At 34.8% G+C, this 16641-nt stretch overlaps 1 protein-coding gene across 41 annotated transcripts in view; it reads left to right on the plus strand.

Annotated features, from left to right (window-relative positions):
- The window catches only part of RIMS2 (regulating synaptic membrane exocytosis 2), a 489382-nt gene that overhangs the window by 342167 nt on the left and 130574 nt on the right, over positions 1-16641 (plus strand). For 22 of the 41 annotated variants that reach the window (XM_075023763.1, XM_075023771.1, XM_075023757.1 and 19 more), the window contains 2 exons: positions 7178-7357; positions 8484-8593. In XM_075023763.1, the coding sequence (XP_074879864.1) occupies positions 7178-7357; positions 8484-8593 (290 nt within the window). Of the gene's footprint in view, positions 1-3041; positions 3117-5611; positions 5684-7177; positions 7358-8483; positions 8594-9436; positions 9470-15680; positions 15735-16641 lie in introns of all 41 variants that reach the window. The other 19 variants (XM_075023777.1, XM_075023776.1, XM_075023762.1 and 16 more) reach the window with 5 other exon arrangements.

Below are 16641 nucleotides of genomic sequence, written 5' to 3' on the forward strand. Positions count from 1 at the left end.
ATTTGAAGAAGTCTGGAAAGTGCTTAGTGTAAACCAAGTTTTTGTATTTGCTTTTGATAGTCACATTAAATAGGTCTGGTTTACTTCACTTGTCTTAGATTTAGTACTGTATAGATGCTAACGTAGGTAAATATCAGGGGAAAAACCCCCAGATCTCTAACTTGAAAAAGAAGCTTATTTGTTAGTACTCTCTGACTCCATTTAAGTTTCACTCCAAAAAGCTGTGGAAAAAGAAATAATAGATAAGAACATTTGTTGTGAACCAATATGACTTTTAGGTAGACTGTAAAGCATAGAACATACTTTAATAGAATGAAGACTACTGAAATGGATCAGATTCTGTTAAGAACAATGGATTTACAGAATGCCTTTAACAGCAGCAGTATGCTATTTTGCTCATTCATAATTTAAGAGTTTAAAAAATAATAAAGTCATACATAACTGCTTATCTTGGAATGATCTGATTGAAATCCTGGCCTCATCAAGTGACAGAACTGTTGACTTCAGTGAGGTCAGAGTTACAGGCCTGTTGCCAAAAGTTGAGAAGACAGATAAACATGCATTTGCAGTATTAAGCCCTGTTTGTGATAATTTACTAATTAAATGTCTGCCATATTATTGGTCTTTTAAAATGCTACTGGAAAATAGAGGCCAACTAAATACAGTGTGCCTTGTACAGCTACAGTTATATTTAAGATCTGAGGAAAAAAATCCCACAAAACCCACTAAGAACCAAGTACTTTTCAAACTTTGCATTTAGTACTGCACTGTACAAAGGCATATTTAAGTATGTGCTTAATTTTAAGCCTACAGCTGATTCACTTGATTAGTCTATAGTCTGAGTGCTTTGCTGAACTGCATTTGAACATTCAAGCCCTACTAGGAAATGATTCTCTCTCATGGCTTCTCTCTCAAGCTTCTCTATGCATTGTCTTTCATACCACTTACTCTTCAGTCATGAAATACATGTTCATTAAAACCCTTGAGTGTTCCTGTCATTGCTCATACATTATGATACAACATTCAAGTTGAGTGGGTGAAATATTGTGTTCTGAAATGGGAAAAAATGAGTAATAAAGTTATAATGTAAAGCTGAAACACATATTTTGGAATATTTCCAATATTTTTATTAAAATTTAGATTATTATCTTGGAGAGAATTGCAGTCATATATTCAGTTATAAAGTTGAGCTGGGGAGTGGCGGGAAGAGGATTTCAGCTTTCTTCTTTGAGAATTTTGTGTTCCCAGCTTTTGAATGCTAATCAGTTTTATCATGATCTTCAGTGAGTCATCTCATGAAGATAGAGATATGTGTTCCTGCAGTGCAATTCTTTCATATGTGTCAATTGATGGTCTTTGCTAAAGATGCTGAAAATTGGAAGTAGTTGGCAAAATACAAGGTACTATAAAAGGCAACCGGCTATATAAATGAAAATGTATGTTAGAAGTACCAGAAACAATAATGTAAAAAAACCCACTTAACATATTACATTATAGCAAAAATCTGCCTAAGTCTCTCAGACTTTTAAATTAGTAGTGAAGGAATACATCCAAACATTTCCTATTGTAGGCACAGAATAAAAATATGAATAAATGTAATGTGATAAAGTCAGTGCAAGCTAAATCAATTGGTAAGACATAAGGCAACATATATGTTGCTTGCATTCATTGGTTCACCTCTGTGTAAGGAAATGGTGGCCTGCAAGGTTCATTTTTTAAGAAATTATGTTTCAGTAAAATACTGGAAAATGATTCTTAAACTAGTTAAAGTTAACCAGTTAAGTGAAATTAGTATTATTACTAGCTCATTTGCTGTGTTTGCTTTCATTTTAATGCAGTTACAAATAGTGTTAACTGGAAGTTAAGAAGCCTCTTTCTCAAGATCATTCACCAATTCTTTTTGTTTAATGTTGAGATTTTCTACGAAGAAGAAATTGCTTACATATTTTTACTATTTTGCCTTCAAATGTACAAGTTGCTTTTCTATTCCTCTAAAATACACAAAATTGGGTCTGATTTTACAGATAAAGGGGATATGAAGAATTTCAGATTATCATTTCAGTCTTAATTGTTCCAGGATTGACACTACTTACTGGTTTTATTGATACTTGAGTGCAATAACTAGCATAAACCTCTGACTGCATCCCATAGAATCATAAATTAATTTGGCCTGGAAAGAACCTTGAAAAACTATCTGGTCTAACTCCCTACTTAAAGCAGGGCTTTGCTATTCCTCAGTAAATATATCGATGATGAAACATATTTCAAAGAGTAAATCCCTATAGATACAGCAATATGTGCTTTCTTTAAGCATTTTTATAGTAGTACCATGCCATCATGTGTTAGCATGATTAGATAGGTCTACAGCAGAATCACCAAAGTGACTGCAATGACATGCACAGATACCTAAGCAAGCTGTAAGCAACTGAGTTTCTGTAGCTGTAGCAGTCTGCGCATAGCAGTGTGGAGCACAATATGCCTGGGATTGCAGCTGAGTTCTCTGTTTTTTCTGCTTAGCTGACTTAGCTAGTAGAAGAGTAGTTCAGATACTGGCATGTAACAGTTTAGTTGTCCCTGTGACTGTCATGTAGATATACCTGTAGCTACCACATACGCCACAGTGTAATGTGCACATGAATACATCATATGAGTGTGTGCATGTATGTGTATAGATATATATACTACATATGTATAAAGCATGATAAAATATTACTGCAGCAAAAATATCTTGCTTTGCTTCATATTTTTGTTTATTTTGCAAGAATACCTAAAAGCATTACATTCCTGGCTTTTAAAAACTATAGCAGCACATAATTTTGTATTAAGTTTCTTTATAGGTATAGATGAGTGATTTGGTGAGATATCCAGTCACCAGTTTATTTAGATATTTGGCAGTATACTGCTCCTTCCCATTTTCCCATTTTCCATTACAATACTTATGAATCAAATTTAGGTCTGCTTGGTACTAGAAATCTCAGTTGTTTGTAGACATGCTTATCTATGTTATGCTAACAGAGGATCTTGTGTCTGTGACTAAACAGCAAAGTTCCTATAGCTAGTAGAAGAATAACATGTCCAAGGATTGAAATCCAGCAGCCATCCACAGACACTGACAGGTATTACCATTGTATATTAGCTGGAGTTTGAAATTACGATAATTAGAAAATGTATCGCTGTATTTTTCTTGTTCTGTGCTCAGTGTTTCTAGATGAAAAAAGATGCATTAGGAGCTGAATTGTAGTGTACTGTAATCCTACAGCAATTCTATTTTTATTTCTTCAGTTTTTTGTTACAAGAACAACCTAGTACTAAAATTGTGATTGGCATGATGTCATAGCTTGCTTTTTTAGTCTTGCACACAGTAAAAGAATTTAACATGGGCTTTCAAATAAACTGCTTTCAGTTACTTTTGGGAAAAAATAACTTTTATTTGTGTTGTAAGCTGTTATGATTGCTTACTGTTGAAAAATGTTCATCTCTTATAAGGCTTTCTCTATACATAAGCTTAGATCAATGAATATATTAATTTGTTGAAAATTCTCCTTATTTGTAAGAAAAGTAACAAATCTGAAAAATTAAAAATTAGAAATGGTTATTTTCTGCATTGGGAAAAGAGGTAGCTTTTGAAATTTCCAGAATATGAATATAGAACAATGCAGATAAATCAGTAGTTAAACCAAAATGTTGTAGCACCTTTGGTTAGATACTGTAGTTACTAGAGTTTACAGTGGTATAGTATGGGATTCTAATTCTAATTTTTGATGGGTTTGGAATATAAAATTAGATTGTGAATACTCAAAGAGCTTTTTGCATGGTGACTTACAGAGAGCTCAAACAGTTTCAGAGTGATAGGTGTGCTTGATTAAGAAGCAAAAGCTTACTGCTGTACTCTGTCCTCCATGCAGGGGAGAGTTATGCTGACAAGTCTTGTAGACTTTGACAGGGGAACAGGCCACCTACCATGCATGTTTTCCTTCACAAAAGTAGAAGGATGCTATAGTAGGCAATACTAAGTGGAGGAGGTCACTATTTGACATTTCACTAACTGTTTTTTTTGTAATGAAAAGTCTGTTAGCAAAGACAAACAGCTCTAGCATACATTAAAATATTATATGAGTGTTGAATACTCTAAGTTAGACTATTATATTTCCCTCTTTAAATATAAGTAATTCATTTGATATAAATTATAATGAGAAGAGAGGAAACTTTCATCTAGGTAACTTGGGAGCATAAGCCCTCAAGAATGTTACCTGAAAAGTTATGAAGTTCTGTATTTAATTCACTGAGGTGTTTTAAAAACAACCCCTCCACACTTATGGCTGGATTGTGATATTAATGCATAGTTGTATACTGTGGTAGGTGAGGAGCTTCACTGCCCAAGCAGATTATTGGAGTGATATATTTTCTATAAAAGGGATGGTTCATTTCTGAAGACCTGGATCATAGAGCACATGTCTTTACTGTTAAAAGGACAAAAAAATATGTGAGGACAAAGAACAGACAGTAAAACCATCTATTGAATCGTTCTTTTTATGTGTACGATCTAAAACCACACAGTGATGCTTCCAAGTGGAAGACTGTCAGTAAGCCTATATAGCTCTCCATTTGCTGCTGAGGGTACCGAGGGGTTTGCAGCATGTAGGCTGTAGCTTGGGGGTAACAACTCAGTTTCACCTCCGGGTTCAACTTAGTCTCAAATCCTTCAGTCTACGAAATGACAGTGGTGCCAACGCTTCATATAAAAGCAAAAGGTTCACTGCCAAAATCCATGTTCTCCTTCACTTCTGGGAACTCCTGGTTGTTTTTCCACTTGAAGTAAATGCCAGCTGCAGATTGTGGCAAACTGAATATTTAACTACTGAATATGAAATTTCTGAGGCCTTTATCTGTTAGCACAGTGGTTAGCTATGGCGGCTCCATGATGATCTGCAGAATACAAAACGTGCCCACTAAGCCATTAATATTGATCCTAATGGTAAAAATGCCTCTCTGCCTTCTAATACAGGCAATGGGTCAGATCCCTAACATCCTAAAAAATACTTTTTATACTACAGCTAAAGAGAATGAAGCCTTAGGAGTAACAAGTGAAAGAGGCTTAACTTCTCATCAAGTGTTTATGAGAATCATGTGGTTGCTACTCACCTGTCCTTCTGTATGTCCTGCTGGCTGTTGGAAGGAGAGAGAAATAGAAAACAGAATGATACCTCTCACCGTATTGCTCAGTCCCTGCTGCTGTGTGCTCCAGCAGCCTCCCACTCAGTGGCAGGAGAAGGGTTGTTGTAGCTCTCTGTGTGTGACAGACCCAAAGAAGAAAGTCTCTGTGGGCTCACTAATTTTCTAAATATGTGGGTAAACAAGGTAGGGGTGGGTTGTCTGTACCTTGGTCATATTCTCTTTTGTAATTTTGTTGAATTTAGGAATATTTTTTCTTGGAACTTATTCCCATAGTCTAAGAATTTATTCCCATGGTCATTTTTTTAACCACCATGCAGATGGCTGACACCTTCTCACCTTCCATAGCACTGAAACCTCTCTTAAACAGTTACCTAAAATAAGCAACATTCATATCAAAGCTAAGGTTGTGTTTCTTTGTCTATCCACAATGTAAAAGAAGCGAGACAGTGGATGTTTTTGCTGATGAAGCTTCCCATTCAGAAACAGAACTGATAGAAGAACAAGTGAGGTAATTTTGTTGTGGTTTTGTGCCAGGCTCATTGTACTTTTCCTCCAATCTTTAGTGCCTCAGCTTATAATTACCATTATGTGTCTCACTGTGGTGTGTTTGCTTGTTAGGAGCTTATAGATGTAGGTTCATGGTGAATGGTATTATTCTGAACCTGTCTGTGGCAATTCCTTTGTATGCTCCAGGAGACCAGTTATTACCTCATGCAAGGCCTGAAGAGACATCCATTTTAATGAATCTTTTATCAACCCATTCAGCAAAGTTAGCCACCCTAGAGACAACTATACTCTGTCTCAATATGGTTTTTAGAAATAAAATGCTGTTAATAACATAAGACTCTTCATAATGAGGCTGTGGTATGTCTCTCTCTTTTTTGATACTACCTAGAATTCGGCTTCTTGTTACACTTAATCACCATCCAGTCACTCTTTGTATTAACTGACTTCATTGTAAAATGCATGACTTCGCTCAAGGAAAAGTCCTGAAGGATACATGTTCCCCATTTGTATTCTATAGCTGTTCAGTTACTCAAGGAGAGCTGGGAGGAGTGTGAATTTAATAAGTAGCTCCATCAGGGTATGGATTTTACTTTTAAAATTACCTTGATTTTATATATTTTAGGATATAGCTAGCAAATATTACTCCTTGCAAACAGACCAATTACATTGTGAAAAAAGGTGGGGCTTGACTAATTTCTGAAAGTAATGGCATGATTAGTTGCCTAAGATAGTAGAAGACCAGACTGCTTAATCAAGAAATTCTGGTTTACTCAGTCTAATTTCTCCCCATGGCATCTCTAATGCTAACTTTTTCCATTGCTGTTTTGGCACAGTTCTTTAGGCTGTAGGTTAGATTTTTTTCCTTACAAACCAAACTTTGTCTAGTTTGTGGAACCTCTGCAAGTACTTGTGGTGTTGTAGATTTTCATCCGACTACAGTCCAAGCACCGCATATGAATCCATCACTGTAGCCTAGCCTGTATTTTGACAGACATCCTGAGTCTAATAATACTCAGCAGTGCTACATAGTAATTATAACATCTGGAATAAGAGTACTACCTCTAAAGATAATGCAGTCTGTAAAAATCTAGTCATGTGAGTGAAAATGCTCAATTAAACTGCACAACTAAATGAGTCCTTAGCTTTAGTGAGACTTAATATTATGTCAGCTGTTCTTTTCCTCCAAGGTTGATATACTAATTAACAAAATAACAATTTTTTAACCCAGAAATTGTCAGGAAACAGACTATTGCATGGATAGTCATTACAGAGACATTGGAAACATTTCAGCCCATTTACCAAGAGTATGGAGCAAGCCAAATCATACGTGTATAAAAACCCTCTATGTTATAAAGAAGCGAACTCAGACTTACACCCCGCCCCCCAAAAATGTACATAACAAAATGGTTTGCTCCAAGCCAGTATCATGCAGCATATTTTATAATTAATAGAAAAGTCAAAGGTCAACTGAGCTGCTTTTTGACTAACATTACAGGAATTGTGAAGCAGCAGATAGACAGCCATATCAAAGATCCAGATCAACAGAGCAACGTCCTATGCTAGAGCGGACCAACTCCCGCTCCCGATCCACAGAGCGTCCTGACTCAAACCTCATCAGGTCGATGCCTTCATTAATGACTGGAAGATCTGCCCCTCCTTCACCTGCCTTACCGAGGTGAAACAGACAAATCAATCAGACTAATCCCCTTCTGCCCTACCAGCTCACCATTTTATTTTCCCAGTAGCTAATTGGTATCGCCTCATCCTTAGCTGATCACTAGTAGCAATAGATACTAACCCTTTCAGTGCCAACACACTATTTATATTCTACTCTGGATATAATGGTGTGGCTGCCATTGCAAATTGTTTGCTAACAGTATTTAACTACATTTGTTTGTGATTTCTCATTTATCAGGAATCCTGGATGGTTTCTCACATAAAGCACCTCATAACTATCATATTCTTCTCTTACAGTATGAGAAGTTCTTTGTGTTCATCAGACATTGCTTATGGAACAACAATCATAACAACATCAAATGAAACTATTTTTTTTTTAAAAAAAAGTTTCTTTAAATGGACTGTACTAACTTTGTCTATTAATTACCATTTTAACCACCATTTTCTCTGACTACATTTTACTGTGCCATAGTCTGTATTGTTCCTGTTTGAGTGCTATACTTTACTGATTGACATTTTGAAGATTTCTATACATTACTCTTAACTTAAATAAACATACTGCAATAAAAAGATGCATACCTTTTGGTCTAGTTGATGTTCAGTAAAGCTTCTCCTTATTTTAGAACTGCAGAATACATTCTTTTGTTTTCTGAAAGTTAATAACATCAAATCCCCAGTGCGAGTTAGAGTCAAATACCAGTGTCTTTTCTCAGTTTATTACTTTGTTTAGACAAATCCCTGTAATCTCATTGCCACTCAATGGTAATTTAACCAAATACAAGCTTAGTAAAGATCATTGAATTTGACTTGTGGATAATTTTATGTGTATGTGGGTATTATATCCGCATGCATGTGAATATACACACAGTACATTTTCTGGCTTGACTGTGCAAAGAAGCATCTTATGGATGTTCAGCCTTAGTTTGGCTTTCTTTTATTCTTTTTCACAGAGAGATTTCTCTTTTTAATCAGGTCTTTTTCTGAAGAGATAATAGTTTCACTATGGGACTGCAAGGGTCCCAAGTGATCTAAAGCCTACTTAGTCATGTTATCAGTTCTTGATGGTATTTAAGGATGAATTTGTCATTTAATGGCTATGGTTTGTTTTGATATGTGTCTCATAGGTCACATCCTCGAACTGGGTCTGTTCAGACAAGTCCATCAAGTACTCCAATAGTAGGGCGAAGGGGCAGGCAGTTACCGCAGCTCCCACCAAAGGGGACGTTGGAGAGAAGTAAGTGTATGGTTTTCTCCTTAATCATGTTGCAAAGTTGCTCATGAAGGTTGATTATATTTATTATTTTTCTTTTGGCATTACAGTTGAAATCTCTTGAGTTTTTGTGTACAGAATTAGGATCCAGTAGTAGTATTGTATTTTGTACTGTATTTTCTTCTATTATGTTTTATTATCTACAGTACTCTTGACTGAAATGACTCATCAGCAGTACAATAATCATCAACAGTGCAATACACACGAAAACAAGATGGACTAACTATTAGCATAATCCTGTTCCTTTTGAACTCAATAGGTGTTTAGTCATTGACTTTGACAGGCACGGGAAGTGATCTTTTGTATGCTGTTTAGTGATAAAACCCTGGCTCTTTGGGGAGTTAGAAGCATAGCTGATCACTTGTGGGTTCACATGGAGTGTGTTATAGATTGCTAATGTAAAATCTCTGCAGCTTGAAACAGAAAGAGCAAGAAGAGAGGTAATAATCTTTAAAATAGGAAAGGTCACCGAGATATTTCACGATTCATGTTTTACTGGTACTGTAATTGTGCTTACCTTTAATGTCTTATAAAAGCACTGGTCAATGGAGACATTTTCCAAAATGTTTAGAAACACAGGTATATAAACACATTTTTGATAGCAAATGTATTTTCACCCTTCCACTTCTGCTAACTAAATGTGCTGTGCAAAATCAGTCTAAATGGCCATATACACGCCTTTTTTTTAATCCTTCTTAACATGTATATTGTATCTTTTATAAAACTTCTGTTGTTTTTAACCCCTGTGCTTTGGTTCCCTTTTTTTGTTTGTTTGTTTGTTTGTTTTGTTTTTGTTACTTTCCCTAGACAATGGAGACAAGGAGATAGAATCTTATGAAGGTCTGTACATAAAGGAGGGTTTGTTTTTCACCTGAAAGCCTTTTTGAGAGGCTATATAGGGAAAAATAAACCCAACTGCAATTGATGTTACTTGATTGCACAGACATAGTCAGAATTATTGTCATAATTATTTAGTCTTTCTTATATTCAGGCCTGTGGCTCATAAATTGTACAGGGTTCTAAATGAAAAAAAGACAGTATAAATAATACTATCTAAATACGATCATCATTAGAAAAGTACCTAGACATGTACCCATTTTTAAATACCAAGGATTTATAGTGCAGCAAGTAAGAGTATTTCAGTTAACCTACGTATGTATGTACATTTTCAGGATTAGCGCTTCAGTCTTATATTTAAATTTAAGCATTTGAGGCTATTTGACTTGTTTAATGTTAGCCATGCATTTTATCAGACCAATGTTTTTATTGCAAATATGTTATAATGTTATACAGTTCCTGAATTAGTACGTAATTTTCAAATAATATAGGAGCAAAAATTAATTGGATCAAGATAGTCTTTCAAAAAGTTATAATACTTTCACTTAAAATTAAATCCCCTTATATTTTATACCATTAAAACCATTTAATTTGCTTAATAGCAAGCCACAAGATATCAATTGCAGTCCTTGGTTATACCACTGAGGGTCTATATGTAGTATTACTGTGTCATCAGACTTTTTTAATTTAGTATTTACAATGTTTACAGTGTTTATTTCCATTTTGGAAGCAAAACTTCATGAAAAGAAAACTCTGTTTTCTCAGATCATCACCCTAATATATTCATTTCTTTGTTGTCTTATGTGTTGTGAAATGCTTATATGAAGTACAGTCTAGATATGCCAGGAAATAATCACATCTAATCACATGACGTTTGCTGTCATTGCTGTATATGCTTTCATGTTTTACCAGTCTACCCTGCTCTTTGCTTAGTATATCTATTTAGACTGTGAGCTCTTTAGGGCAGCAGTTGTGAAGTACTGCATATTTTTACTGTGTTTGATTAGAGAGGGTAGCAGTCTTATTTAGATCCTAGGTTCTATAGAGAGAAATATAATAAACACAATCAAATAATTACTTTTTATAGGAGTGCTAGAATTGTTTGCTCTGGTAAGTACTGCTGGGACTTGAGGAACTCTGTTTTTACTTGAAGACTGAGTAATATTTTCCTGTACCTCTGTCTAAAGTAGTCTTTTGGAAAATCTGGGTTATGGAAAATTGCCAAATCCACAGATATTGGAGTTTTAATATACAATCAAAGCATCATCAGTGACTCAAGATACAGTAACTAGATACATTTCATGTTGAATTTTACACATATAAATGTGGTAAACATTGTAGTTAAAAACATAAACCATAGATACAGCTTTCACACAGTATTCTATAGAATTTTCTGTCATGAATTAAGAGCTCATATTCTAATAACAATATAGTTCTACTTTGAGGCTTTTTCTATCCTTCTTTAGCATTTTCTAATCCTTTTCTTTAAGGGGAATAATAATTTTCTTTAAAAGGAATAACACTCTACAAGAACAGCAGATTACCTAACTTCTGTCAGTAACAGAATGTAATTATGATTAATAGCAGGTTTTTTTACTGTGGAGAATTGAATTTTACAAAAAGTTATTTTAACCAAATGAAGTACCAGTCTTAAAAACTGAAATTCAGTAGAATAAAAAATGCTGACTGTAGTAGAAGGGGTTTATGTTATTATTTAACAAATAAAGCAGCAAGTAAACCTGAAAACTTGACAGACATTTGAGTAGATTTTGATATGTTATTATATGCCCTGGTGAGAATCGAAACAGTTTTCTGTTGTTGGGAAGGCTATATGACTGTACCGGAAAATGTCATTTTCACAGAGTAGTCCTTTCTGTAATTATAGAAGCATATGCTTGACTTAAATGAGAGAGGGAATTTTATATTGCATGGAAACATGCTGTGAAGGTTAACCTTTCTGTATTTTGAAATCAAGGATTTTATTGTTGACCAGATTAAATTAAAATCATACTGGAGAAAAGAGTTAATAAAAGATGCATTATAGACAAAAAGGAACTGGAAGTCATCTCAGTTTTGTAAAAGACAAAAAGAAAAACTTCTATGTTTCTAACTCCTACAGTAGTCTCATTTAGTCTGTGTACATTTGAATAATCTGTATTTGTTACAAGGTTGAAACTGCATACCATTTCTTAAAATGTGCTAGAAATGCAGGGACTCAAGTAGAAATAAGGGAGTAATTTGCAGTTGGGGAGATTTTTTGTCACAGTACAGTGCTCAGTATAACGTGGAATATTGTGTGTTTATGGCTACGTGACTAGAACTGGAAGGGAGGGAATCTACAGGAAAAAAACCTCCAGGTAACTGCTTTCCAGATTAGGATCAGAATTAAAAGACATTGATTTGGGGTGATTTAATTCCGTGAACTGTGTTATGTGGTTGCAGGTTTTTGCTCCAGGACAATTAGGTTTCCACAGAATAATTTATTTCAGAATTCTTCAATAGCCAGAGAAGTTGGGGGGTTTTTGAGAAATCTAGCTGTGAGTAGCTATGAAGGACCATTTCTAACAGTAGTGTATTGACCTATATATCTTTTTCTCAGTGTCCCACATGCTCAGTAGGAGAATATACATATACCATTAGCTACATTGCATTTACAGTCTCTTATGGTCATGACATTTTGGCTAATTTCGTAGCTTCCCACAGCTGTGTTGCTGCCAGTATCAGATTTACCCATTCAGAAGAAAGACAAGGTATCTCTGAAGTGCATGTCATTATCTTATCTAACCAGAATATAGCATAAGCGCCTAAGCAGTTTGGGTTTTGCTTTAGAGTTTGTTAGTTTAGTATATTTTCATGTTAGATGGCTGGAAAATAGTTCTGAAAAGAAGTCTGGGACCACTTAAGGTTTTCCTGGATTTTCACTACTGAAATGCCAGAAGACATTTTTTTAGCTGAACTTTTCCTTGTATATTTTTAAATTATGCTAGAGATAGAGATTTCTTGTTTCTAATGAACATTTGTAGAAAAACAATAGTATTAAATTTTTAATTTTTAGCAGTGAAATGGTTATGTACTCTTAAATGTTCTGTATTATTAGCACTATAGACAATAAGTGAATACTGGAATATTTATAGTTCTTAAGGGTTAACAAGATTTTTTTTATTTATATGTGGATATAATATATTTCTTTGTTCTTACTTGCCTTGCTAGAAGGAGGAACTCAATGACTGCTTGCTGCTGATTAAAATGGAAGACCATAAAGTGCTCTTGAAAGCATTCAGTATTAGCCCTTTCAGTTGTTAATTACTAATCAGAGAGAGAGTATTTTTTCCTAATATAGATTTTTCCTTTTCCTCTTAAAAATCAACATAGCCTTTTCTTTCTTCATCCCTACAAAAAAACCCCAACCATCCACCCAACCATAAAAATGAGAAAATTATGTCAAGCCAAACAAATGTAATAAAACCTTCAAGTATAAAAATGAAGTGCTCAGAAATTTACCAAATAGTAGAGCTCAGTGAGGATTTGCCCTTCTATTTATGCTCTATGGTACAGACTTTAATTACATGACCTCATAATAATCTTGTGTCTGGAGAAAGTTATTTCAGAAGCTGTTAAAGCTGACATTAATGCTGATTAACTGTCCCCTCTTAACTTCAGGTATGGGTGATCTTATTCCAGAATAAAATTGTCTACAAATGGAATTAACAGGGGTAGTTGATTAGGTTTAATCAGGGATAGCTATCAGCCATGACTCCAGTTTTTATATCTCTCAGATACAATTATGAATCTTTAAAAAGAAAATATATAAACTGTCAATTGTATTGTTGCTGCAACTCATGCAGCATGGAGTGCAAGTTACTGAGACACTCTGACAGTTGTGAAAACACAGATAATATTGACAGAAAGACATACTGCTTATTTTGAGGGTTTTTGTCTCATTCAGAATACAATTTCTCTGTTCAATGAGACATAATTTTGCAAAATTAGAAGGAATGTTATTGTCTGTTTTCCAGTGCTCTATCATAGTTTGATGGGAGACAGAGGAAGACATCTAATGCAATTGCAGAGAACATGTATTCACATTGGTTGTAATTCTATCATACTTTATCAGCTGTGATTTCACAGGTTTTTAAAAATATATGGCATACAGGTAGTTTGTTTTGTAAAAGGTGATTGATCACATGTCTATAATATAGGGTAGGAACTTGGACTACCTTCAACTCGGCCTTGACTTGATGACTTAGTCAAACACAACAGTCTAAAAATTGAAGGTACATATCTTTGCACCCACCCACTTTTTGTGTGGATATTTCTGTGGTACTGACTGTATGATGTTAGACACCTTCATGCTTGCACAGGGTAGCTTGCATTATGTGCACTTGATGGGAAAGTAAGGAGAATAGCTTAGTTAACATCAGTAACAAGGCTGCTTTAGGATAATGCATGAATCTACCTTGGGGTTTTGATTTCAGCTAGGAATTTGAAAAAATATACCTTTGGGTTTTACTTGTGGATGCTTAGTTCACTCTCCTGATAGGTGGCAGAGTCCTCAGCCCCTGAAGAATATTAAAATATTTTATTTGCATTAGTACAATTTCCATAGAAAAACTTGAACAAACATTACCTATAACACAGGGCTTAGGGTGCTTACTTGAAAGGTTCTGACCTTTCAAGGGAAGTAATGGTTCATAATTTTCTCTTGGATTGGCAAAAGGAGGAATTACACACCTCCATCTTTATGCCAGTTGCAGGTCTTATGTCTAGGTCTGAGACTACAAAGGGCATAAAGAAAAATGAGTAAGGAGTCATACCGCTGTGCTCATAATAGCTGATGTTTATTTATGTTTCAGGGTACCAACATGCCAAGAACATTTTAGTTCAATTCTACTGGAATAGATTTTTTAAAGTCTTTGGCACACCTTCTATACATTCTTTTCTATGAGAGAAGGTTGACTGTATAGGTGGTGCCTGTGATGACTATTTTAATTGGAATTTTCAATGTCATGATTTCAACTGGAATTTAAATGTCATGATTTTATGACACAGAATTATAGAGCAGAAATCTATGTAGAGATTAGTTTCCATTGCATTGGCTTTGATTATAGCCTAAATCATTCCCCCTAACAACAATAACCTGTTAGAACAAGTAGTTTTAAAATTATTATTACATGCTAGCTAAACCTGAAGTCAAATAATTCAATGAGCTATTTAGTTGTACATAAACCTATACAAGTAATGAGAGAACTAGAAAAAAATCTGGGAACAGAGAATACAAAAAATCAGTAAGTAATCAGAACCCGAACCTTGAAAAACTACAGGGTATTACATCACATCAAAACAGTGTTTAATGAATAACAGACATTTAAATTAAAGCAGGCATATGGTAGACCAGTTATTCAGCTCAACACTCTACTATATCATTACTGTTGTTACCCTGGTATTAGATGAGCTTTGTCACAAGGGAAAGTTGTGGTTCTTTATTAATAACATAAAATAAATATATTTATGTTGCTTATCATTAACCGTAATGTCACCATTGTTTCCAACTATTTCAGTGTTCTCTAATATTTAGATATGCTCTAGGCGACTGTAGTTACTGATGGAAAAGTGTCTTTCTTTCTGAATTCTAACTACTCTGAAATCCACGTAAAAAGCATATTGTCTGGCAAATTGAGGATTTTTTTCCAAGCTGGAAAAACATTTGCATTGTTTCTTCCACTCTTATTAAGGTACTGAGTATGCCCACTTGCTTACGATTTATACACAATTTTAAATATGCTCTTCAAGAACAGAGGCTTGGACTTTTATTTCTAGAAAAACTAAAGTAAATCCAAGCAGAAAATGCCTTTAAACCAATTGTCTACCAATACATGTCTGCTTTCTCTGCATTGGCACTTACTGTCTGCTTCCCAGTGCTTCAATAATTTAATAAGAAATTGGCAACAAGGGATATTAAGGGCTGCATATGACCATCATTACTTGCAGACAGATCTCATTGGAGTAAACCAGAGATATTAATGAAAATAACACAAGGATTTATTTAATCTCTGATTGACTCAAAAAATAATTTATGCCACAGACTGAGGGTTTGTATGTTATTGTGAATGTCTTTTGTTTGATGTTTATCTTTTATTTGAACAGCGTGTAACAAAGCATGCATGTTTTTGTCTTGCTTTTTTCCCCCTGTCATACCTTGCTTATACAAATGCAGCAGGAGATGAAGAAAACAAGCATACTGGAGTTCAGGAATCAGAGGTCAAGGCAGGTCTGTCTGACCACAAGTGCCTATGTCCTTTAGAAACATTTTCCCCTGAGCATGTAGGGAAGCTTTACTAGCCAGCTTGTAAAGATTTTAAAAGTCAAAATCCAGATAATAATTATATAATTTTATGTAAGAACAAGACAAAGAAATTCAATATAACATAGTTTATTTATCAGTTTGTGAATGCTTAAAATAGTTCAACCTGCAAAAAATCACTTACCTTTTTCACTTTTTTTTATCCCTCTTTATGAAAGTACTCTGTCACTATGATCAAGTTACAGACTTAGCAGATCTGGGAGGACACCCCTTAGAAGTGGCACCCTCTACTTTGCATTGATACTTTTTACAAGCAGGGAAAGTAAAGATTATTGTATCATGACACTTTTTTTTCCCCCAGTTTGTGTAGGAGGACTGATGATGCTGAACAAAAATAGTAGGAAACTGCATTACATGGAAATACTTTTAGTATTTTGTATAATGTCCCTCATCCTGCTTGGAAGACAGTTCAGTTGGTAGAAAAAGGAAGTTATTGTGATGAGAACTGATAGATGATGATCAAATCAATCAGATGCAAATATTTTTTCAACTCAAATGCCATGTGATTAAAATAAACAACTTTACCTTCTAATTTCAGAAAACACAGACTGTACGGGTTCAAAGACATGCAGAGATCTATAGACCTTTTCAACCACCATTTTTCTGTTCTTAAGATTCTTTCTCAAAGGAAGACTCATGAAAGCATAAATGTGCATTTACATGCACTGTTAATAGGTTACATTCTGTTATCCCTGTTAATAATTGTCTGTGACAATACGTCAGCTGTGGTGGATGCGGAGGAGCAGCACAGACAAGCTTTTCTGGCTATAAATATTTGGGGCCAGACCAATGCTAAACTTAGCTGCCTAAAAGT

Source organism: Buteo buteo, chromosome 3 (genome assembly GCF_964188355.1).
Source record: "Buteo buteo chromosome 3, bButBut1.hap1.1, whole genome shotgun sequence".
Taxonomy (NCBI): Eukaryota; Metazoa; Chordata; class Aves; order Accipitriformes; family Accipitridae; genus Buteo; species Buteo buteo.